Raw genomic sequence first — 23,785 nt, 5'->3', positions numbered from 1 at the left:
AGATTTTGTTCCTTAAACACCAACCGAACTTCTGCATTTCATTTTTAATTCATAACTGCTTGACTATTTCAGCCTTCTCTCATAGTCCTTCAGTACCTCTGAATGTTCACATACATTGGACAAAGCAGCCATCCACTTACTCCATATCTCATTTTATTTTTCTGATCAATTCTTATTTATATTTGTCAAAAAACACTAAGTTGACAACATATACTACATCATTGGTAGAATTTAATCAAACGCACACAGTGGTGTCCTTGATTTATTTTACAGATGGCAGAGCAGAGCCTGCCCGAGACAGAAGGCACAGTTCCAAGTTGTGAAAATGACTTTTTCTTGACCTTAACGGAGGATATCAAACAGAGGGAGCACAAACTACTGTACAACCTAGACAAACTTAATACAGTACATCAGTGGGGTTTGGAAATACCGTACATGACAACAGACCACAGCATGTTTGCATTTTGCTGTCGATAGTTGCCTGTGGTTTTTAAAAATGCATATTATTGGCAACATGTAATCTGCCCTTTCAGATACAGCCTTGTTTTTAGAATATCCAATCGCACCAACAATAGTGACCAATATGGCCACTACTGACATGATAGTCATTTAAAATGTGTGTGACTATTCCATTCAGATATCGTAAAATGTGTTCAGCTTTTCCCATGAACATCTTGCATATCAGTGGTGAAGATGTAAAAGTAAATATACACGTCCTGATTTTGTTTACAGAGCTCTAACATTTCCCACAAATCCTAAAAAATCCCCACAGCTTGAGGCTGATGCAGTTTATAGTTCAAAAAAATAGCTGGGAGGAAATCTGGAGCCACTATTAAAGCAGGAACAAGATCAAGGCGTGTATCTCCCGTGTTGCTTTCAGTGGAGTGGTAAATGAGTTTTAAACAACAGCAGCAAGGAGAAACTGTGAAATGAAACATGACAACTAACATCTGCTGAGCAGGCTACCAAAGTCGTCATCCCGGGTCACCACTGCAGTTCATTTGTTTCGTTTGAATACTAGTGAAATCCCACAGCGAGTGCCTTTAGGTAGTGTTAATGTGGAAACTGTCTGGGTGTGTTTCACAGAGGAATGTTGGCGTGTTTCTTCCAGGGGTTGACTTGCTTCTTGCTGGCCAGCACTTCCAGATCTCTGCAGATCTTCTTGCGAGTGGTCGACGGCTCGATGATGTCATCCACAAAACCTAAAACGAAGATTAGGACAGTCACAGAGAAGTGTATCATGTATTATATTTGTTTATATTTTTTGGGGGGAAAGTTTACCTCTGACAGCAGCTGGGAAAGGGTTGGCAAACTTCTCCACGTATTCAGCCTCTGCCTCCGCTTGGTTCTCCTTCCCTCTGAAGATAATCTGAACAGCACCCTGAGAAAAAAAAGCAGAACAGAACATGCGCAATGTCAAATCAAGAGAGAGATAGAGTCAAAACAAAAAGAATCTGCGTGTTTGTACCTTAGCACCCATGACAGCAACCTCGGCCGTGGGCCAGGCGTAGTTCACATCTCCTCTCAGGTGTTTGGAGCTCATCACATCATAGGCTCCTCCATAAGCCTGACATGCACACACAGACATACTGAGTCTCAGTCATGTCACACTGAACAATATGATGGCTTTTTTTCTAATCTGAAAACCACTGATTTTATTTTTATACACGACAACATGAATTCTCTACCGACAGAGCTCCCCCTGCATTGACAATAAAAAAGTGTTAATTTGCCTTAAGCAAGTTGAAAATACTGTAGCAGGCAGCATCTCTTCAGAAAATATGTCAAGTAGTGATGAAGCAGTGCATGTTGCAATGCAAACTCTGCACTTCCTGCAGCTGCTTCACAGTCAAAGTACTTCAGTGAAGGAAATTTATAATGACCTTTGCGATGAGGAAGCAGCAGGATGTGTTGGGTTACAGTCACTGGCAGCCACTTAGAAACCTCACGTTAGCATCTAACATGAGGTTTTAATTAATCCCACGCACCTTTCTGGTAATGATGGTTATTTTTGGAACGGTTGCCTCTGCAAAAGCAAACAGCAGTTTGGCTCCGTGTCTGATGATGCCTCCATACTCCTGAGCGGTACCTGATGACAACCAACAGTGTGAATTTACAGATATGACACAGACCATGTTTCAATGTAAAGAGGTTATTGAGGAATACCTGGCAGGAAACCTGGCACATCCACGAAGGTGATGATGGGAATGTTGAAAGCATCACAGAAGCGAACGAAGCGGGCTCCCTTCACTGAGGAGTTGATGTCCAAACAACCTGATGCACAAGACAGAAATAAATTAATTTCCTAAGACATTAAGAAATCATTTATGCCTTTCTTTCTTTACTCACCAGAAGCCACTTTGGGCTGGTTACCCACAATGCCCACGGTGCGTCCATTCATGCGGGCGAATCCCACCACAATGTTCTTGGCGTAGTTGGGCATGATCTCGAAGAAGTCCTTCTCATCCACTATCTGAACAGGTGCATGAAGAAAGGAAACTATTACTACTTACATGAGATGTAGGTGCACACATTAGAGTGCGTGTGTGTGTGTGTGTGTGTGTGTGTGTGTGTGTGTGTGTGTGTGTGTGTGTGTGTGTGTGTGTGTGTATACATACTGCTTGAATGATGTCCAACATGTCGTAGGCTTTAGTCGACTCAAACGGGACGATAGTGTCCAATGAAGTCACCAGACGATCACTGAAAAAGAAACGAGATATCAGACACAAGTTGAAAATAAAAACAGATATTCTCTCACGCAGAAAGGTGATCGGTTGTTTTGTGAAGTGGAGGTAAAGATGATTGGTTACCTGGGGTCGTGGCACTCCCTGATAGGGGATGGATCCTGATTGCTGAGCGGCAGGAAGTTGAAGAACTCTCGCAGGCTGAGGAGGGCTTCGACGTCATTCTCAAAAGCGTGATGAGCCACGCCTGACAACAAAACATGAAATGAGAGTATTTAGAATCGGAAGTATCTTAAGTGTCTGAATCAAGGAGGTGGTCACAGGTGAGCTACTGCAAGATTTACATGTTGATTTGATACTTTACACTAAAAATGTTGGAGGTGAAGATGATTTATAAAAACTCAACAAGAAAACCAGGAGAATTAAATGCCTTAACATGTAAACTAACCTGACACGCTGGTGTGTGTTTTAGCTCCACCAAGCTCCTCTTGAGTCACGTCTTCGTTGGTGACAGACTTCACGACATCCGGTCCTGTGATGAACAGGTATGATGTGTCCTATACACACGCACAAACACATACATTACACACACACACACACACACACACACACGCGCACACACGCACACAGGCACACACGCGCACACACGCACACACACACACACACACACACACACACACGTCAAACTGGCATTTGGAAATACTGAAACATTTTGGTTGCCTTCTGTCGCTAACATAAAATGAAAGCAGAGCAGGGATTAGTATGTCAGCTGTATTTTTGTGGGTCCTCAATACCTTCACCATGAAGGTGAAATCTGTCAGCGCGGGAGAGTAGACGGCCCCTCCTGCACAGGGACCCATGATGAGGGAGATCTGAGGGACAACTCCTGAAGCCATCACATTCCTCTGAAAAAGGAAAATGTTTATTTCAAAATGTTAACAGTGGGAATATGTTAATCCCACAAAAATATAAGGTGCCTACAGTCACTGAGGAAAGACTCAGATCTTGAGGTTTGGTAGGTGTGATTTTGATATTAAGATTTCAGTTAATGAGCAGTGACGTGCAAAGACTCCACAAAATGACCACACCAGGAAAATATCTGCATATCCAGCCAGAGACTCCACTCCCTCCTGGATCCGAGCTCCTCCAGAGTCGTTCAGCCCGATGACCGGGGCGCCAACCGTCATGGCCTGATCCATGATCTGAGCACAGAACATTTGAAAAGTCTGAGTTCAAACATGAAAAGCCACTGACAAAATACAAATATACTAACAGACAAAACATGCTCAGAGTGCACAACGAGGTTATGTTTTAAAATATGAATTGGTGATAAGGTTCCTGGTGGTTTCACCAACCTACCTTACAGATCTTCTGTGCATGAGCTCCAGACAGACTGCCACCAAACACTGTGAAGTCCTGAGACAAACAGAATATTATACAAGCGAAACGGAGCTGCTCTGCATTTCAAAAATTTACAATTTCCTACAATATAGTTATGTATTATGTGTTGTACCTGACTGAATACATAGACCAGTCGCCCATTGATCCTGCCTCGGCCTGTCACGACGCTGTCACCCGGGAACTAAGACAGCGAGAGAGAAAAAGATATGCTAACAATAAAATTTCAAAACCCAAGAGGAGGGAACTGTTGCGAACTTTAATTGGACGGAATAGGATTTGACCTGTCACCTTGTTTCTGTCCTGCTCCATGCTGAAGTCAGAGCAGCGATGCTCCACAAACATGTCCGTCTCCACAAAGGACTCATGGTCCAGCAGCAGCTCCACTCGCTCCCTTGCTGTCAGCTTACCCTGCAACACACACACACACACACCCAGTCACTACATTGTGATTGTGCAATTTGAATATATATATATATATATATATATATATATAAAAAAGGCACTGTGGTCAGTGTTGCAAATCATTTAGTAGAGCTGCTTTATATTGGTCACCGGTATCAAATATTGGTCCGATACCACTGCTACCTTGAGGTCAGGGATTGCTGTTTCCCTACAAATTGAGTCGGTAGCTGATCATGAAATCTTTAATAACACCATCAGACAGATCAGTATGATCCCAAGCAATTCAACCGATCAGCCAAAAGCAGAGATTCCTGTCCTCCATTTAACTAACTAACTACAGTTTCTCAAGTGATTTTCCACAAATTTTAATATATTCTTATATAAAATTGCATACATAAATCTTAATAGGGAATTTTATCAGTGTTGCTGATAAACAGTTGATCTTGGATTTGCAGGTACAGCCACCTGCCAAATAATTTTACCCAGCAAAGCAGAGCAACATCCCTAATAACTATTACATTTTACCAACAAAATAGCACTAATGATCCTCTATAGTATCTTTTAGGCACAGAAATGCACGTCATGTTGCCTGTACTGTAACATTGGATACTGGGACTGTCTTTTTCAAATGCCAGAGGACTATAGGAATATGTTTTGGGGTTTTTTGTTGTTTGAGCTTTAACTTCTATCTGAAGTTGGCAGAGGATTAGTACCTTGCTCAAGGGCACTGAGAGGTGGATGTTGCTGCAAGTGTCTCATGCGCCACTGAGCAACACATTATCCAAGAAGAGCAAGAAAGTTGGTTTGTGAAGATAATTTAAATGTGTTGTAGGGAAAACAGTGAACACTCCAGCAGTAACCACGGACTTAGAGCCTCTGAGCCAGGCATTTTACCCATCAACCCCTCCTGTTGTCAATGTGGCCACAGCAAATTAGACTAAAAGCCCGCAAGCATGCTCAAGTTAATGCATGTTAACATAAAGACATAAAGCAAATGTTAGCTGACTTTACCCTTTTGTGTTGTGCATCTATTCTCTTCTGACCTCCCCCGACTAGGGCCGCCTTTCGTTTAATGTCAATCCTCTCCTTAACGGACAGGTGGCTGACCGAGTACCAGCGGCTGTCCCGTTGCAGGCTCGTCTGCGGCACTGAAGCAGCGACTGCGCCATGTTTCACTTGAGCCAAACTCCTGAAAGATATCTTCAACCCATTTATCAGTCCGCAGCTGCTTCGAGCCACACTGAAGGCCGCCATCATGGCTGCGCGTGTTCTCGGATGACAGCGGCCGGGGCATGAAAGGCAGAGATTTGAGCCAATAGCGAAAGGGGGACGCGCTCTGACAGCCAATCAGAGAGAAAGAAGTTGTAGCTCTGGCTGATGGGCGGGACCCAAAGGGAATCGGGTTTTCCTGTAGTTCATAGGGGCCGAAATCTGAAAGTCAAGATATTGGGACAATTTCCGCCCTGAATTTATTTTGTCAGGTAAACTTTCCCATTTGCTTGTCATCGTTTTCACTGCTTGGCAATTTTTGCTCCTAAACATTGCCCTAACCGGGCATGTTGTTCAGGGAAATGTGAGCTCAAAAATAATTGCTGCGAGTCCTGCGACCCTAGGGGGTGAGGGCTGCCTGAAAGGTCTAACGCGGGGTAAAAATAACCCCAATTAAAATCCAAATACTATATTTTCATGTCAACCATTAGTTATGCAGCAGGCAATGTTTCACACGAGTATGCTGCCCTGTAGAAACATGTGTAAGACATATAAATTATGCTTTAAACAGACATACTTATATATACTATATAGAGGTTATACCATCAGGACAGAAATAACCAGTGTGAGTGAAATGATGTATGGAATATAAGAACATCACTCTCATCATCATTTAATTAATAATTGCACTGGAAAACAAGGTCTGGTCCAGAGATATCTTTGAGTCTTTGACAAAAACAAATACCAGAATAGTTGTTAATTAATTTTCGGTCAACTGACTTATGATTTCAGCTGTACTCCAAGAATCCAATTGTATACGTCTTTCGTATTTTTATATGTAAGAACGTGCATTTAAATATCTTGTAAGTAAAACTATCAAAGAACTGTTTTTGGGCCAAAAGTAGAATATTTCCCTCTAAATTTTAGCAAGCTGATCGAGTTTCAACCCTCAGCTGCACTTTTCTGCAGTGTGATTCAGTGCCGATTAATCCTTTGAAAAATTTAGTTTATTAGAACGAGAACTGGTAAAAGCCGATGATATGGCTCCATGCTTTGATCTTTATTCTTCTTTATCTTTTATCTTTCATTGTCCTCTTATGAACAAAATAAATGAATTGTTACTTTTAATTCAGAAGTTGTTTATGACAATAAATAAAGAAAGTGAACGAGGGCACTAGAATACGCTGTGAAGGCTTCGTACACTACGGTAACCAGGGTAACTAGAGGAAGTCTCGCGTGATGATCATCCTGTCGAGAGGGGTTGATGCGAGGAAAAGTGGAAAATCGAATGCTTGATGCAATTGTAAAACGGCTAGTTAGCTATGTTTCGGTCAGCACTCGCCAAGTATTATAGTAAAACGTATCAAAATCGAAGGATTTCAATTTACAGCTTGTTTTTCCCTCCTGTGCGTGAGGTATAAGGCGGCCCTAGGAGGGATAGTGATACGGTTGATTTTTCGCTAGCTAAATTGGCCAGCCATGCTATTGCTAGCTGGTTAGCTTTGTTTACATCAAGTGCGCGCCTGCGATCTGTTAGCTAATTGCTAACCAAACAAACTTGCGATCTTAGCAGCAGCTCAGCGTTCAGTTAGACATCGGCACGGAGACAGTGTTGGATAGTAAACTGGCTCTATGGCTAACATCGACCATCTCTCGTGTAAAACGTTTGGCTGATGTCGTAAGCTAACGTTAGCTCCATAATGCTAACCATGGGTCGTTTGATCATTTGGTTCTTCGTTAGCTGTTAAGCAACGTTAGGGATAATGTGAGTTACTATAACATAGGGTCGAACTGGTCCGAATTAACAGAAACTTTAATTGTGATCTGACAGATCTCGATGGTGAATAGTAGCGACTACCGGTGATGCTAACTTTAGCTAGCCACCTGCCGAGCTAACGTTGTGCGCGTTTATTGATAACCGCTTCACCATGCTCGTTGTCTATTATTGTGTCTATTATTAATTCGTATGTCTGCATTGACACACTGGAGTGACTGATTGTTGCACCAGCAGGCCAGTTTATATTTCCTCCATCCACCCTGAGACTCGGCTATCTTTAGCTCCGTCGTAGCGAGTGGCTGGATTTTTTTCCCGGGCCGTGTTTCCCTGAGGCTGCGGAGTAAACCGCTATGAACCCCGTTAATGCAACCGCTCTGTACGTGTCTGCGAGCCGGGCCGTGCTGCAGTGTGACCCGCGGCAGCCACAGACCTTCGCAGAGATGTACACGCTACTGCCCTTCTTTCGACAGTCCCTAGCATGCCTTGTCTGTGGTAAGCATCCTGAAAATATTAGTACATCACTACATGATTATCCTGTTTCCTACCGCTAATTGGTTTAACTGTACTACACTGGACGAGCGTTTCATAACCTTACTATTCATATTGATTAAAGTGTCCGTGGGCGTGCGTGTGCTCGCAGCAGTTGACACGATTTGTCGTGCTCACCACCGTGGTCTCCTTAGCAACCGAGGCTGAGCCCCAGTCATCTGTTCTCTTGTCAAGACAGATGACTCCTCTGCTGTTGTGCCTGCTGCAGAGCCATGTGTTTCCTATTCATGCCTTATTTACTCACCCCGCTTAGCTAGTGGAATATAAACACTGGCCCAGCTTGTATTTAGAGATGGGCAATATTTGCAAAGTGATATATGACGATATTTATGACCTCCATTGAATATTTATGTTTTTTTGGCATGATTATTTGTGCTTTCATACATTATTTAACCTGAACTGTTGGTTGGATGATGTAAGGAGTAAAAATCAGTATTGCCAACATAATGATTAAGCAGTTTGGAGTCTTCTTTGTTTATTTCAATAAACTGGGACAGATAAGTTACAAAAAAGTCCAAATACACCCACATTTAAGGTGTAGAAACAAATAAAATCCCAGATGAGTAATACTGTTATTGATTTCCCTGCTCTTTTTGATCAGTGCATCAGTTGGTACATTGAGCTGAATCAATACAGTTCATAAATTGTTGTCAGTTGACAGAATATTGTTTGGCATCTATTTTGAAAATCTATTAGGTGTTAATGTAATTTTTCAAGCAACCACTCCAGCTTCTCATTTGTGGGCATTTTCTCCCCATCTCTGTTTTCTGTCACTGTAAACCTAATGTCTTCGAATTTTGGACTTTTGGTAAGCGAAAACAAGATTTAGAAGAAGTCACGATAGGCTCTGGGAAATTGCAATAGGAACACCAATGGTTAATGGAGAAAATAAGAGGAAGATTAAACAATTCATCTGGTAATTATGATGTTTTTCTGTAGCGGCATGATGGTGAATGGAAATGGCTTTAAATGACTCAGGTACAGCTAGTTGATTGTGTCATATTTGCTGTGCGTAAGCACAACGTGCATAAACAAGTGGATTAACACCTCGCTCTTGTTTTTGTCTCAGGTAAACTGCTCCAGGATCCCATTTCCCCAACACATCCAGAGTGTCAGCATTACGTCTGCTTGGGCTGTAAAGGCCAGAAGATGCAGATCAGGCCATCGTGCAGCCGCTGTAAGGACTATTCCAGCTTCCAGGAGAACAAACAGCTCTCCCTGCTTGTTCAGTGCTACAGGAAGCTTTGCCTCTATGTAACTCATTCACCGTTGCTGCAGTTGGTCAGCAGTCATGCGGGAGGATCTCCAGAGGTTATGGCCTTGCTAGAGGAGGTGCTGATGTCACACGAAGAGGACATAGAGACAGAGGACCAGAGCCTAGCACAGGAAGATGTGACTCCTTCTGCCCCTGACTCACTTACCCCCACAGAGGCACCACCTGTTCCTGCAGAGCTCTCAGCTGTACCCCAGAGTTCCTCCTCTGACCCTCCCTGTTCCAATGGGCCGCAGGGATGCAATGGAGAAGTGCTGGAGGAGCTGGACCCCTCTTCTCCTGAGCTGGAAGTATGTGAGTTGGTAGAAGAACAGCCACAGACACCCCTGTCTGTTTCCAATACTGGTTGTAGTGGTCTGGAACTGAGTCTGACCACTGGACCTTTAGCCCCAACTCCAGGCACTGTGTGCTCACTCAGGGATGGGGAATCTAGCAGCAGGGAGCTGGAGGAGGGGGAGGTGTTGCTCCTCAGTGTGGAGGAGGTGTTACAGACTTTGGATCCCCTTCAGCCCAGTCGAGATTCTCCTCACACACAGCCAGACAGGACACACCCTCACACACACATAGCCACGGACAGAGCACACGCTCAAATGTACATACAGCTGGATGCAGCTCATAACTACACACAGATTCAAACGGACAGGACTAACACAATAGCAAGCCATGGTGCTCATATACATACATCCTCCTTTGATCCCCCTCCAACCTCCAAACCCCCGCCAGTCCGCCTTAACCGTAAACGGTCTCGTTCAGAGAGTGATAGGGAAAAGGTGAAACCCCTCCCTATCACCTCCATCCTACAGGGCTCATCTTCAAATTTACACACTCCAAAGCCCTCTCATACACTGCACACACAACCACCCACACCCTCCTTAACTGTACCAGCACACACATACTCATCCCTTCCCAATGGGGCACCTCCCAAGCCCAGCCGCCCTGCACCCAACCACAGTAAAGCTGCCAGGAAGCATGTTGATCCGGGCCCTAAGAAGCAGCATGCCAAGGCCCGCAGTGGCGGAGGCTCCAAAACTAAGGATCGAAGCAAAGACCAGCGGTTGATGGCCGGCTGCCTGGTGCCCCCAGCACCTGTCAGGCCTCCGTACAAGAAGCCAGTGGAGAAGAAGGGCTGTAAGTGTGGCAGGGCCACCCAGAATCCCTCTGTGCTGACCTGTAGGGGGCAACGCTGTCCCTGTTACTCAAACCGCAAGGTGAGACTATGATCATTGCGTACATGGAATTTATTAATGTATAATGCCATCATTAAGTGATATGATGTAGATTATTGTTGCAACTTTTTCATGTAGTGTAAGTGTAAACATTTGTGAATGATACTATCATACTATTTTTAGTTTTTTTTCATTTTATTTAAAGATGTTTTTGATTTTATTTGTACATTGCCATGATTGTTAATTCAGAAAATGTGATTTATGTGATCTAAAAACCAAGCTTAATATTGAATCCTGACTAAATTTTTTAAAGATTTTATCTGACATTAGTGTGATGCAAATAGGCAAATGTCCTTATCTCTTCTGTCATCTTTCTCAGGCGTGCTTGGATTGTATCTGTCGAGGTTGCCAGAACTCCTACATGGCCAACGGTGAGAAGAAGCTCGAGGCCTTTGCTGTGCCAGAGAAAGCCTTGGAACAGACACGGCTCACGCTCGGCATCAACCTCACCAGCATCACGGCGGCCGCGGCGCTCCGCAACCCGGCAACCACCAGCATCCGTGCAAACACCCTCCTCAACGTCGCCACAGCAACAGGAACCCCTGTAGCTACAGCCTTCCTGGCCCCAAGCCCCCCACAAGAGCCCAACTATGAGGACAGCCTGGAGCTGCTGATTGGATGAGAGGCTGGGACTCCAAAAACAGACAGCTCGGTGCTGATTGAATGTGACGGCTGATCATTGTGTCTGTCAGACAACCTGTACCTTCCCCTCTCAACAGGGGAGGCAATCTAAGGCAGCTATGGGTCTGTCCTGTCCTGTAACCTGCTCTTCTCGTTTATTGGAAAATGCTGAGTAGTAAGACTAGCATGGGTGTGCCAAAGCCTCCTGTATTGTGCCTGTGTGCCGGTGTGTATTGTTGCCTGTCTGTAGTTAAACACTTATACTCGGTTCCACAGCTGTTCTGTACTTCAGAGGTGCTTTTTGTTCATAGACCACAGACATACTGTAAGAGGCAATAGGAACCCATACCAGGTTTTGTGTTTCGTTAGTATGTGCGCACAATTATAAATCCAAGTGTGTGTGTAAGTGTGATTTTTTTTTTTTTCTTTTTTTTTTTCTTTTTTGGTGCATAATGACAAAAAAAACTGCATCATCACATCTCTTTTACTTGTCACAGCATTTTCCATGTTTAAGTATTGCTCCATGCTTGAATGCATCATTGGTATCAGGACGACCCTTACTAACCCATAACCGTATATGTGTTCACACCTTAATTGTGAATGACTTTTTGTGACTAATCTATGGAGAACTTCTAACACAAGACTGTATTGCCTTTTTCTATCTCATTAACTCACTCAATCCAAGTACTGTTGGCTGTTAATGAATTTGTCTTAATGAACTTGACTGATGCAGGCATTGTACAGGCAGCGAGATAATGTCAAAGCACTTGGCTGGCTCCACGATTTCCCTGTACGTGTGTAAGTGTGTGTGTGTGTGTGAGTGTATGTGCCTGCTGAGATTTACTGTAGTGTCAGTGGGGAGGTGGATGGTGGGTTGTAAGCACTTAGTCTGATTGATTGGCCAAATTACAACAAAAACCATTTTTGGTTACCATAGCAATAGGAGCACCAACAAGGAGCCTCCCAGCTCTCATGTACACATGCTGTTGTTTACAGTATTATTACTTGTAAACTATGACTGTCTTCTAAAATATTACACCATCATGTTTTGATTATGGGATTGTACATGACTGTGTGTGTGTGTGTTTAGATAAACTGAAGCCATAGGTTGTCATTAACAAGACAAAATATCCTCTGTGTCCATTTTTTTCCCCACAGTTGTAGTGTCCTGATTGATTAGAGACCAACTCAAGAGACTATTTTTGATACCAAGTGTTTGAGATTTGGTACCTGTGTGTGTGTGTGTGTGTGTGTGTGTGTGTGTGTGTGTGTGTGTGTGTGTGTGTGCGCGCGCGCACGGGCGTATGTGTGTGTGTGTGTTTTGGTTAAAGCACCTTGAAGCCCTTCATATAACCCAAGAGGCTGTGTATTGTCTGTGTTTGTGTTTACTGTCTCAGCTGTAACTACAACATGTTTTTCAGTCCAGTCATGGTGACCAAAAAGAGACTGAAGGAAAGAGAGAGTGAGGACTCAGGCTGACCAAACAAACACCTTGGTTCCCCACTCATAGGCCAGGAAGTAGCAGGTGGATTACAGTATGATCAGCAAATATGATCTATCTTCCTGCGTATGTGTGTGTGTGTGTGTATGTTTCAAAATGTATTTCTTTTGGGCATTACTTGAACCCTGATTAGTTTTTGGTATTGTTTTTTTTTTTATGTAAAAACTCTTGTTTGAGGAGTGACTCTTATTATTGCTGAAACATTCACTGCCATAATATGGAAACATGTAATACAACATGAATTAAATGATAGTTTTTTACTTTTTCAGTTTTGTGTCGTTTTTGTGTAGAGGGGGTATCTGACTTCAAGCAAACTTCAGTGTGGCTCAACACCACATCCTGATAAACCATAACTATGAACACAGGAGTAGATGGAGGTTTGTGGTGGAGGCTAATGGGCTTTTTTTCTCGGAGAAGATGGGATGAATCTGGAAAGTGATGTTTACCAAGAAATAAAATTGAAGGATTATTGTTTACTTTTATTGTGATAGTGTTTTGTGCTGTGAACCGCTATAATTTTCCATTCAAGAGGGTTAAGAGCGAGAAAACTGAGTGGTCCAGTGAACATTGGGCATTTTGCCTCACCTCCATTACTACACATGATACGAAGCTCCTACTAAAATCTTGATATAAGTTTAAAACCTGGGAAAAGTAAAGTAGGGATTTTTAAAAATTACTTATGTACAGGAAGCTTGAGTGTCATTTAGTTTTGTAGGTATTTGGTAAACCTAAAACCACAGTATGACACATAAAACAATAAATCTAAAGGTGATAGTGACACTACAGGAAAGTTCAGGGGATCTTCAGAGTTATTAGGATTAATCATCTGGGGAGTTTTCATGGCAGTTGAGTTGTTGACTAATAAGGGATGGAATGTGTGGGGTGGTTTATTCCTTTGCCTTATTATCATCATTGACTGGGGGAAAAGCAAGGATTTTTTTCTATATTCATACATGGCAACCATTTGTAAATGTCTAGAGAAAACACATATGGACATCCACTGGCTGTAGATCTGTATATGTATCAGACAACAGTTTTAATATTCAGTTCATACTCGATCAGTGCTTCTCTTTAAGGCTACAGGTCATCACAATCATTATCACACTACACAGTCATTCATGACATTCCCCAAAAGGAGTACAGTACAGTAAACATAAAAGATGCTTCATTCATCATATTGAGCATCTAAAATCTCATCTCGTGGCATTTATTTTTTGATACTTATTTTTTTTTAATAAAAGATCAGTTAGTGTCATGTATCCAACACTGCTGTCATTTCCTGGGGATGACAACTCAGCTGTTGACTGTTTGACCTGCAGGCGAAACATCTCACTGTGCTCTCAATGGGAGGCATTCACACACGAGAGTGCAACATTTAATCTGCATCTATTGTACTGCCGCAAATGCCTGAATGCACCACATAATCTGTGCTCTGTCAAGCAGTACATTCTGTTTGACAGAGATAACACCCTGTGTGAGGTTTAACAGTGATCAATTAATTGGTCACTGCTGGAGTAAATGCACGCCAAATGGCTCTTCATCCTTGTCATATTGGGCCCCTGAGAGTCTGCCACTGCAGATCGGTTTGCTCATATCATCATATGATTGCACTCCAGGCAGTCCATCCTTCTCCAATCCTGTATCCTCAGACAGCTGCCCATATTATCAAGCAAACCCCTGACATTTGGGTTAACTTCAAGTCATCCTAGTCCTGGACACTTCCATCCATGCTTCTCTCTCTTTAGCCCACCAGGAAGGCCCCAAAGTAGCTCGCCCTCCCGTCCATCTCCATGGCGCTGGCATTGCTAACTGTGATGAAGAGGCGGTCAGCAGGCTGTAAAAAGGCGGTACCAGCCTGATGCAGAGAGAACAGACCAGGCTCCTGACCCCGAGGCCAGCAGGCACTCCTGGATGATTTCATCAGTAGGATGGGCACCGTGTAGGAGCTCATCTGTTGGCAACACCACAAAAACTGGTCTTGAACAAGCCATTACATTAGACATTATATTGGCATGCAGCATTGATTTAAGAGAATTATACCCTTCTGACACTGTATGAAATAAATAGCTTACTTTTGGTGCATTCAAAGACACTTAGGGGACATTTGAATTTTGAGAGTTGGCTTGTGTTTACAAGCTGTGTAAACTGACTAAACTTGATTCACGTTGTCCAGCCTTACATTTTGTTCATATTAGCTAATTTGTCTTTGGGGAGGGATTTTTTTTTGTGTTGCCCTCACTAATCAGTAGCGAATGGTAGTGAACGCTGGAAAACACTCCCCCATTGCTGCTCTTGAACATATCCTTTGCCAGTTCACTTGATCCTCCTGTCCTATAAATCAGGGCCAGGGGTATTTAAAACACCTGTTGGCACGTACCATGATTGTAGGTCGCTCCACTCATACTACAGCGGTATGTGGCCTCACACTTTGTTTGCTTTAGAGAGAAACTGCGTTATGAAGGGTTTGATAGGTGTAGGTACTGTTTTAGTTTCGGTGCCAGGTTATTCCAGTGAGGCTTTCTGGTTGTAAACCTTTTCATGCCACTTTCATTAGTAGCGCCTGGACAACTGTTCAGTTGTTTTGCTGTACATACACATTGAGGATAATTCTATATATCGTGTTAATTAATCGGTATGTCCACACCTGCTTCTGTTTTTGCCTAGTTTTGTCTTTGTTTTAAATGCCTGCCATATGCTAACATTGTTTACACAGCTTGGAACCGTTTTAAAATACCGTCTTACAACAGGACTTACAACAACCAGTACAACTTATATTGCGGTCGACTTTTTTTTTGCATTTGTTTTTCTTGGATTTAGCTGGTTAGCCAGCTAGTTAAGTAAGCTAGTTCTGTGAGGAAAAAGCAAATCATTTGTGCCTACAAATCTCTAATTGGTCAATTATTTTTTTGTTTTTTTTTTCAGCCGTCAGAAATAAAAGTCAAACGACACTAAACAAATCAAAGATGTGGTGTCAAAGATTAAAAGGTGTGGACCCAGGCCAATGCTCAACAGGTATGTAGTAGTATTGTTTACACTGAAGGTGTCTAAATTAGTCATACACAAAGATGACTGTATGCATATTAAACCTGCTTGACATATTTCTGAATGTGGTGTTGAACAGTATTAGTTAGGTTGCCACTGTCGCCCCATGGCAAGAAGGTTCTGGGTTTCAACCCTGCTGTCTGGCTGGGGCCTTTCTGTGTGCAGTTAGCATCTTAGGCTGATTGGTGACTTAAAAAACTGCCTGTGTGAATATCATTATGTCATCCCTGTGATCCCTGGTGACCAAATGTCAGCTGTACCCTCAAAAGGATAAGTGATATAGCTGATGGATGGGTGTATGGTGCATAATGTCCAGGATTGTTTGTACAGTGATCATTTCTTGGATCAGAAGGTTGCTGTTGGACAGCCTCATAACAAAGTTATGACATAATCTTCGCTGTGATGAATTATCTATCACAACTGTTTTCCAGTTCCAATATTGTCCTTTTTTAATAGGATGCACAAAGCCTAACCTTCTTGTAGATATACTGGACAAGCTGTGCTTCTTCTTCCTCCCTTGTTTCCCCCATCTCCCCCTTTGTTTCCCCTTCCGTCTCCCCCGAGGAGGGCAGTCTGAAGTAGGTTTGTGCGTAGATGTAATAGAGGCCCGCTCTTGGCACCAGCAGCTCTCCACCTCTCAGCTCCATGTTCTGCAGGAACGATAAACCTCTCTGTCCCTCCCACGCTCTGATACACTCCCCCAGGTACCCCCTGCTGCTCCGCGAGCCTGCGATGGCACATAAAACACACAACTCTTAAAACGAGCAGAAACACATGCATGCACAAGGGTTGAGGCAGTTCACTATGATGCAAGATCATTTGAGACTGCAGGGTGGAGTGTTGCTGAGTTTAAACAGTCACTGCTCAGATACTCAAATTAGAAACAAATGTTAAAGAGCCTCTGTTTGTAAATAACGCTTACAGATGTGCCCACAGCCCAGCAACTTCTCTAATAGATTAAGATAAACTCAGCTATGTGTTGTGAAGACACGTTGTCATTTCATTCTGCCATGTTTTTTATTTTCTAAGCTCAGTGACAACGGCCATAAGTTTAAAATGCACCAGAAGTGACAGATGAGATCAATCCCAAAAGGGTGTGTATGTGAAAAGGAAGAGATTGATGACAGTCCTTTTTAGATTTATGACGCACTTCATTGGTTTGATTTCAACGAGTGATTTAGACGTGAACTCCACGTCACTGGTGATTACAGGTGCAACAGAGGGCCATGGAAAAACTGCCTTTTTATTTAGAGTAAAGTTATTCTTTAATGACTTAAGAAAAATTTTCCACCCTATTAGATGTGTGTTTCCAAAATTTGGCAATGGAAAAATAAAAAAAACCTCCCAAGTAAAACAGATGGTCTACTGGTCTGTCGTGCATATCATGTAAACTTTCTGATCTAATTCTGGCTGTGGGTTTGTTGCGTGTTATCCTCTTCTCACTGTTTACTGAAAATTCATTCTGAAGCCATTTTTGACAGTGAAAAATGTATTAAGGTAGATTTTTGCATCTGTGTTTTTGTTAATTTGCAGAACAAAGGGTGATTACGACATTCACTTCATCAACAGAAAACTGCAGGAAGCTCCAGGTTATGATGCAAAAGCAGCAGCACATCTGCAGGTCCTGACAGATAAGCAGGTAGGCAGATGTTATTGAATCTGTAAGTAGCCTTGGAGGCCTTGAAGCACATTCCTCACCTCTGACACGGGAAAGGTATGGGTGAAGCAACACAGGGCTCATTTCACCTAATCTATACACAACACACCTATGACCTCGAGAGCCACAAAGTCCAGTCTCACAGATGTCACTCGTATGCTTTCGAGGACCACATTACCTTTAGAAAAATAAACGTCTGTAGATACATTGCACACTACAATGATAATGATACTCACCTTCTGCTGTTGGAGCCTCTGTGGAGGAGGAGACGACACCCGTAACATGAGCCGCAACTCTAGGAAGAGGGACCCCAGGGCTCAGGATAGGAAGCACTCCCGTCAGCTTATCTGTGAAAACGCAAGCAGATAAGAGACACACACACACACACTGGACATTTTTATAGGAAAAAGTCTTGCTTAAACCCATTAGCAGTAATTGACAGTCAATGGAGGCATTGTGCTTACTTCTCATAGCAGAGGATATCTCTTTCTGGAATCTGTCAGCCATCGTCTGAAAGAAAAACACCCAGAGAGACAGAAAGAAAACGAGAGTGAAGGGGCCGGCAAGTTAATGTATCATGGGCTGTATAACTGTCATGACTTTTAGGTATCTTTTAATCTAAATTTACAATATCAACAATCTACCAGGGACCTTTTTAACCCCATGAATCATCCAGTCCTCACTCTGGGTCAACAAGCGTGTCATCTTTTGACTTGTAATAGCAGCATTCCCCTTGGGCTCAGTCAGTGTTACTTGGAAGAGAGGTGGAGTTGTGTAATTTTCCCATTTCCCATCAGTGGTGTCTGATTAAGTTGCATGTAATGTACGAACAAAGTGTAAGTCTCATTTCTGAATGTGCTGTAACATTGTGGAGAGAGCACGCCTGAGAATACTGTTTTTTTTAATTATATATATAAAAAAGGCAGCTGGTGTCTTTAGAAAAAGAACAAATGGTAAATTATCTTTTGCACATAGAATAGCTTAATCAGGAAAATTCGAAGTTAGATTAAACAAATAAATCAAAACCTTCTCTATGTGGTAGTGGAGCTGTTGCGTGACTTGCCAGCAGGGGTCGCTCTTCTTGTCCTCAGCTGCTGAATCTTCGAACCGCGATTGCAGATCTGCGTTTATTAGGCAGGAAACGCTGCTCCTGGAGAAACTCTCCTGCATCTGTCCATGAAGAAAAGATGCAAAAGAAACAGAAACTAACTGATCAATTAGCCTGATCTATTAATTATTTTCTAAATAACTTGGTTTTAAATCTAAGAGTCCAACATTCAGAGATTTTCTTTTTATGAAAATGTTATATAATCGTATATGATAAACAAAAGTAAGGTCTCACATTTGAGACGAATATTTGCAAATATTTGTTTTAATTAAGTGATTTTTCTGATAATCGACTAATTGATTCAGGTCTACAAAGTACTGCACATAAGCAATAAGGAACAACAGGCTTTACGTGATAATCATCAAAGTGCCGGTGTGGGCCACTGTGTTTATTAAAAAAAAAAAAAAAAAAAAAAAAAAAAAGATATGAAGCAACATTCACTTTGTGGTGCGCTCTTAGGTGATGCGTGAGGTGAGGTGTGTGTTCTACTGTGACCCCCAGCCAATCAGAGCTCAGGACGAGATCTATCAGCTTTATAAAGGGGCTTTTAGCAGCTTGTACTGCTTCTCATAATATCTGCTCAGGTCTGAAATATGTTGCTTTAGGGTGTCACAACCCCTCTGGCCCAACTAGTCTCATTTCCTCCCATTGTTTTCTGTTATCTGCTCACCCAACTTTCTCCTCTCTCATTGTCCAGTGTCAGAAAGAGAAATTCCTGCATGAGTCATGTAGGACTTTTACAACTTAAATAACTAAATAAGTCATCTAGACTATTATTCCTGTTCAGTGGTGGAAAGTAACTAAGTATATTTACTCAAGTACTGTCTTAAGTAATAGAATAATAGGCCTATATGTACTTGTGAATGTGCCATTCTGCATAATGAGTAGTTTTACTTTTGGTACTTTGAATATATTGGGATGCTAATACTTATAGACTTTGTTTTAGACTAAATTTTGTATGCATGACTTGTAAGAAATTATTTCTACACTGTGGTTTTGCTACTTGTATTTAAGTAAAAGATCAGAGCTTTTCTTCCACCACTGTTCCCTGTCATATTTCATCCCTGTAGGAACAGAGAGTAGGTCTGTAACTACTCAGGGGATGTGATAAGGAAATTTCAAGGCATATTTTATCTGATATGATGTTACAAGGCCTTAAATAAGCTCTTGCAGTCACTGCCACATGTTTCTCATATATTATATTTGGGTATTTACAGGATTTGGTCATGGATAGTTGAGAGCCTTGAGAGCCATGAAGCATTACCCAGTCTCTGCAGTCATCCTGGCAGTTCCACTTACAGGATGTTGGAAATCTCTTTTCTATATAGCTTATAGTTTTATTTCATAGTTCTTGGCTCCAAGCAAAGGGCCCCCATAGAAAATTTTGCCTAGGGCCCTGTGTTGTCTAGAGCCGGCCCTGCTTTCAATAGCTGTCTGTGGTGCCAGTAATTTTAAATGTCCCATTCCTATATTCCTATGAAGCCTATTGTGCAAATGGTATTGTGTCCCAACAAGATTAATGGTAGATCACTATGAAAATCTTGTAAACAAAGATAATTTGTCATTGTTATAACTCCCCTTTCTCCAGTTCGATGGCAGTCAGTTTGATGCCCACACTTTCTGTCAGATTGAGGGCAAGACAAACGCATAACTTACCGTGTTCAGGACTTTGTTGAAGTACATAAAACTGACAGCAACTGCGATGGTCTGGAGGAGGACTGCTGCGAGCATGATGAGCCCCAGACACTGGAGAGACACAGAAATGGCCATATCACAGCGTGAGAAAAGCACCCAAATAAGTCCCGAAGAGCAAGAGAGTACTTCCAGCAGGCAGGACAAGTCAGATCAAGCTTTGCTGCATTTCTGCTCTGGAGGGAGAGAGGGAGGAACAGAGCAGCAGTTTGTAGGTGGAGCACAGAGTATGGAGGATTACAACAGCCTCAAGATGTCACTGTTATTAGACAGAAATGAGCAGGGAGTTTTAAATAATGCAAATGTACCTTCAGGACGCCTTCAAGTGCTGTAGGAAATATGGAAGCTTTGAGGTGACTTGTTGATTTACCACTGATGTGCAGCCTAATATGATATTCACTTTCCATTTTTCATACTTGATGCATATAATTGAAAAGATGGGGCAGAATTTAACTGAACTCTTGCAGATTATTTTCTTGACAAAACGATCTCACTTCAAGGTCCATTCGCTGGCTATTCTGGAGCTTTTCATCATCTCACATGATCTTCATCTGCAAATGGAGTTTTCCCAGTTGTAGATGTTCAAATTTTAGCACTTCTTGTCCATGTTGATTCAAAAGCTGAAGCTCAAAATGTATTCTATTCTATTAGATATCGTATGTACTAATAATAGAATAAAAATGACCAAAATACAGCAAAACATGTTTTTTATATTTAAAAAAATGATGAAACGTCTTGTTTGTGTGTGAGCTGAGCAGACAGGAAAACTGAGAGGGTAGCAGTTTTCTGTCCTTTGTCTGTGACCTTTTTATTTTGTTTTCTAAATTGTATTAGGTTAAGTCCTGTCGTCACTGTATGTGTAACAGATGGTAATAGCAACAGTCTTTCAGTCTTTGAAATAGTTTACTCTGTTCTCAGTTCAAAGTAGCTTTGTGCCAATTTAAATCCCAATTTGCCAACATCAGCCATAATTTGTCATGGCGTCTATTTAGTTATTACTCCAAGCCAGGAGGAACCGTTCAATGCATTGCAAATCGTTTTTATGACTCCCAGTCTCCACATTTTGAGCAGCTGAAGAGGGAGTGAAAGATAACTGTGTTGGCTGAATGAGGCAGGAGGCTCTGGAAACAATCAGTGTTAAAAAAACTGAAGTGGTTTATTAAGGTATTTGGCCTTTTGTCTTTAATTTAATTCTATTTCCACTTTGTTCCTTTGTTCAGCTTTCATTTTCACATTTTCGATCTCTTGGTGTTTAGCAGTCAAACAGTCTTAATACTGTAATTTAATGTAACTTGATTTTCACTCCTGATGTCTGTTTCCTCGTACTGCGGACAGAAGGACCTCTAAATTGCTAATGCCTGATTTAAAAAAAAAAAAAAAAAACCAAAAAAAAAAACCAATGTTGTGTCGTCACATAAAGTCAAGTTTAAATCGTACTGTATATAGGAGCTTTGAATGGAGCACTTGAACGCAGCATCACTGCATGAAAGCTTGAGTATCAGTGCAGTGCAGGTAGCAGATTATCAGCACCTTAAAGTAAGATGAAGAAAAAACCCCCACCCTTCTTCTTCTCTTTCCTGCTATTGTGAAGTGATCTGAGAGAATGCTGGGCGATTAGTGCCAAATGACCCACCATTGTTAGTCCTCCAGTGTAGCCCCAAGTAGCATTTGTCACAGGGGAGTCATTCAATCTGCAGAACTTAACCTTGAGTGATTCCTGTACTTTCATTCTTCCACCTTTAACCCCTGCTCCATTGTCAGTGTCAGGAAGAGAGAGTGGAGCTAAAGGAGTTCACGGCTCCTCCTGGATGTGCATGACCCTCCCAACAAAACCAGGACCTGTGTCAAAGCTTGTGAAATTCAATCATACCAGCACCCATGCAGCCACAGTGTTAACAGTCGTGCACATGCACCACTTATTCCACAGCTGCTTCACAGAGATACTGTTATGTATGTAGCGTCAAATGAATCTGAGTATGTGGTCGTAAGTGCGATCACCACATCTGAGGGAAAGAAGTATTTACTTTGTTTCCACTGTGATCAAAATCTGAAAATGCGGAAGAGAACGTGATAAGAGGTCCCTGCCCAGTTCCATTAAGTGAGTCAGTTCCCAGGCTTGTCAGGGAGAAGGAGGGGAGACAGTGAGTGATAAATTAAGACACTCTGGCCTCAGGCAGGGAAGATGACACCCTGAGAGAAATGCCTGTCTACAATACCATGGCAAACAGGCAGAAAGAGAGAACGTGTGGAAATGTGTTTGAACAGTTTCATTAATATCTTTCTACTTGTTTTATTTCTTCTCATAGGTTCAATCAGTCGGTGACCTTTGACCTCTGTCAGACATGTCCACATTGACTGTGAAACTCTTATACACTATGACTTAAAACGTAAAGTATTTTCCAACCCCTAAATCTGAAATCAGTTACAGGAAGTATTGAAAACAGGAAAGCATAAGGAGAGCTGTTGCTTCACTGGGAATGGAAGCAGTTTCCCCCTTTGAAGCGGAGAGCCTGTATAATACCCAGAAGACACATAATCTATTAAAAGGATGGATCATGCTCCATCCACCTTCCTCTGCCCTCCACTCCTCTCTTTTCTCCCTTGAGGCTTCTCCTCCCAGCGTTCCTCTCAGTAAAGTCATGGAATCTCCCTAAATTCCCGCCTGAGCGCTACAGCTGCTCATTGTCTCCTTCATAAAACAAAGACTACAGGCAAAAATGCTACGACAGCACAATGCACACACACAGTTGCCAATGACTGAGCCTGTCAGTGGAAGGGTGTTTGTTTATGTGACTGTGGGAGCATAGAAACAGAGCCAATACACACAGTTTAATATCTAACTCAATCTACCATCATTTCAAAAGAGCACTAAATAAAATCGTAAAGGATGGAGTTAGATTTTAAATAGGTAATTAGGGTTTTGACTAAGATATAGCAGTTGTTAGGGTTCATGAAATATAATGTTAAATTTAACAAAGGATGTGTTCAATGCCCCACGTGTCATTCCAGCAAATGGGACGTGAGTATTTTATGACCATATGGTCTATTATTGCGTTGTTCTTATTGGTGTATTAATGTGTAAGTATAGCACTTTACTGTTGTAGGTGGTTGAGGAAGTGGAGCTATTTTCAACTACTTTATAAACGGTTTGGTCGTTTAATCTATAACAGTCATATTTTGTCAAGTCATATTTTATAAGATGGTCATATGTAAAAGCTAAATCATAATAAAAGGAACTGGTAACTGAAACTGCCACATAAATGTACTGCAGTTACAGTAAAACGGTATCCATCCATCCATCCATCCATTATCTATGCCGCTTATCCTTATAGGGTCGCTGGGGGCTGGAGCCAATCCCAGCTGATATTGGACAAGGGTGGGGTACACCCTGGACAGGTCAGTAAAACAGTATAAAGTAGAAAAAGGTACCTGAAAACTGTACTTGAGTAAATGTACTTAGTTACATTTCACCACTGTTACCCCATAAATATTAAGAATACTAAATGTGTTTTACATTAAGAACATAGAGCATCCATGTTGTTAGCAGACCACTAGAGGGCAGTGTTGTATTGATTATTGAAGCTGCTGGATTTAGTGACCCAGGAATGCACTTAACTCTCTTGAAGCCCCTAAGTGGGATTTG

The 23,785-nt window shown here is 42.1% G+C and overlaps 3 protein-coding genes across 3 annotated transcripts; 1 reads left to right on the top strand and 2 right to left on the bottom strand.

The window, feature by feature from the left end:
* Window positions 1–136: 136 nt before the first annotated feature.
* On the bottom strand, window positions 137–5,774 carry pccb (propionyl-CoA carboxylase subunit beta). The gene is made up of 15 exons (XM_023420898.1): window positions 5,499–5,774; window positions 4,374–4,493; window positions 4,198–4,266; window positions 4,044–4,100; window positions 3,773–3,886; window positions 3,479–3,589; window positions 3,133–3,241; window positions 2,811–2,931; window positions 2,619–2,700; window positions 2,350–2,473; window positions 2,167–2,274; window positions 1,989–2,089; window positions 1,469–1,567; window positions 1,282–1,381; window positions 137–1,202 (listed from the first exon to the last, which is right to left on the bottom strand). Exons 1-15 carry the CDS (start codon window positions 5,742–5,744, stop codon window positions 1,081–1,083), a joined length of 1,683 nt encoding a protein of 560 aa, XP_023276666.1. The 5' UTR covers window positions 5,745–5,774; the 3' UTR covers window positions 137–1,080.
* Window positions 5,775–6,973: 1,199 nt separating this feature from the next.
* LOC111665905 (E3 ubiquitin-protein ligase MSL2-like) lies at window positions 6,974–12,903 on the top strand. The gene is made up of 3 exons (XM_023421026.2): window positions 6,974–7,965; window positions 9,092–10,503; window positions 10,841–12,903. Exons 1-3 carry the CDS (start codon window positions 7,824–7,826, stop codon window positions 11,141–11,143), a joined length of 1,857 nt encoding a protein of 618 aa, XP_023276794.1. The 5' UTR covers window positions 6,974–7,823; the 3' UTR covers window positions 11,144–12,903.
* Window positions 12,904–13,644: 741 nt separating this feature from the next.
* Window positions 13,645–20,365, bottom strand: LOC111665906 (tumor necrosis factor ligand superfamily member 10). The gene is made up of 6 exons (XM_023421027.2): window positions 20,107–20,365; window positions 18,369–18,512; window positions 17,807–17,852; window positions 17,579–17,689; window positions 16,159–16,412; window positions 13,645–14,594 (listed from the first exon to the last, which is right to left on the bottom strand). Exons 1-6 carry the CDS (start codon window positions 20,218–20,220, stop codon window positions 14,385–14,387), a joined length of 879 nt encoding a protein of 292 aa, XP_023276795.1. The 5' UTR covers window positions 20,221–20,365; the 3' UTR covers window positions 13,645–14,384.
* Between the last annotated feature and the right edge of the window lie 3,420 nt (window positions 20,366–23,785).

Source organism: Seriola lalandi, unplaced genomic scaffold (genome assembly GCF_002814215.2).
Source record: "Seriola lalandi dorsalis isolate HSWRI2012SDOR001 ecotype SW California unplaced genomic scaffold, Sedor1 jcf7180002054660, whole genome shotgun sequence".
NCBI lineage: Eukaryota > Metazoa > Chordata > Actinopteri > Carangiformes > Carangidae > Seriola > Seriola lalandi.
This window is presented reverse-complemented; position numbering and strand designations above follow the sequence as displayed.

Coding starts and splice junctions, on each gene's coding strand:
- pccb (XM_023420898.1), bottom strand. CDS start 5,744: ATGATGGCGGCCTTCAGTGTGGCTCGAAGCAGCTGCGGACTGATAAAT. Junction 4,267..4,373: donor TGGAGCAGGACAGAAACAAG/GTGACAGGTCAA, acceptor TCGCTGTCTTAG/TTCCCGGGTGACAGCGTCGT. Junction 1,203..1,281: donor TTTCCCAGCTGCTGTCAGAG/GTAAACTTTCCC, acceptor TCTTCGTTTTAG/GTTTTGTGGATGACATCATC.
- LOC111665905 (XM_023421026.2), top strand. CDS start 7,824: ATGAACCCCGTTAATGCAACCGCTCTGTACGTGTCTGCGAGCCGGGCC. Junction 7,966..9,091: donor CCTAGCATGCCTTGTCTGTG/GTAAGCATCCTG, acceptor TTTTTGTCTCAG/GTAAACTGCTCCAGGATCCC. Junction 10,504..10,840: donor CCTGTTACTCAAACCGCAAG/GTGAGACTATGA, acceptor CATCTTTCTCAG/GCGTGCTTGGATTGTATCTG.
- LOC111665906 (XM_023421027.2), bottom strand. CDS start 20,220: ATGGCCATTTCTGTGTCTCTCCAGTGTCTGGGGCTCATCATGCTCGCA. Junction 18,513..20,106: donor TCAACAAAGTCCTGAACACG/GTAAGTTATGCG, acceptor CTTCATGGACAG/ATGCAGGAGAGTTTCTCCAG. Junction 14,595..16,158: donor TCCAGTATATCTACAAGAAG/GTTAGGCTTTGT, acceptor TGTTGCCAACAG/ATGAGCTCCTACACGGTGCC.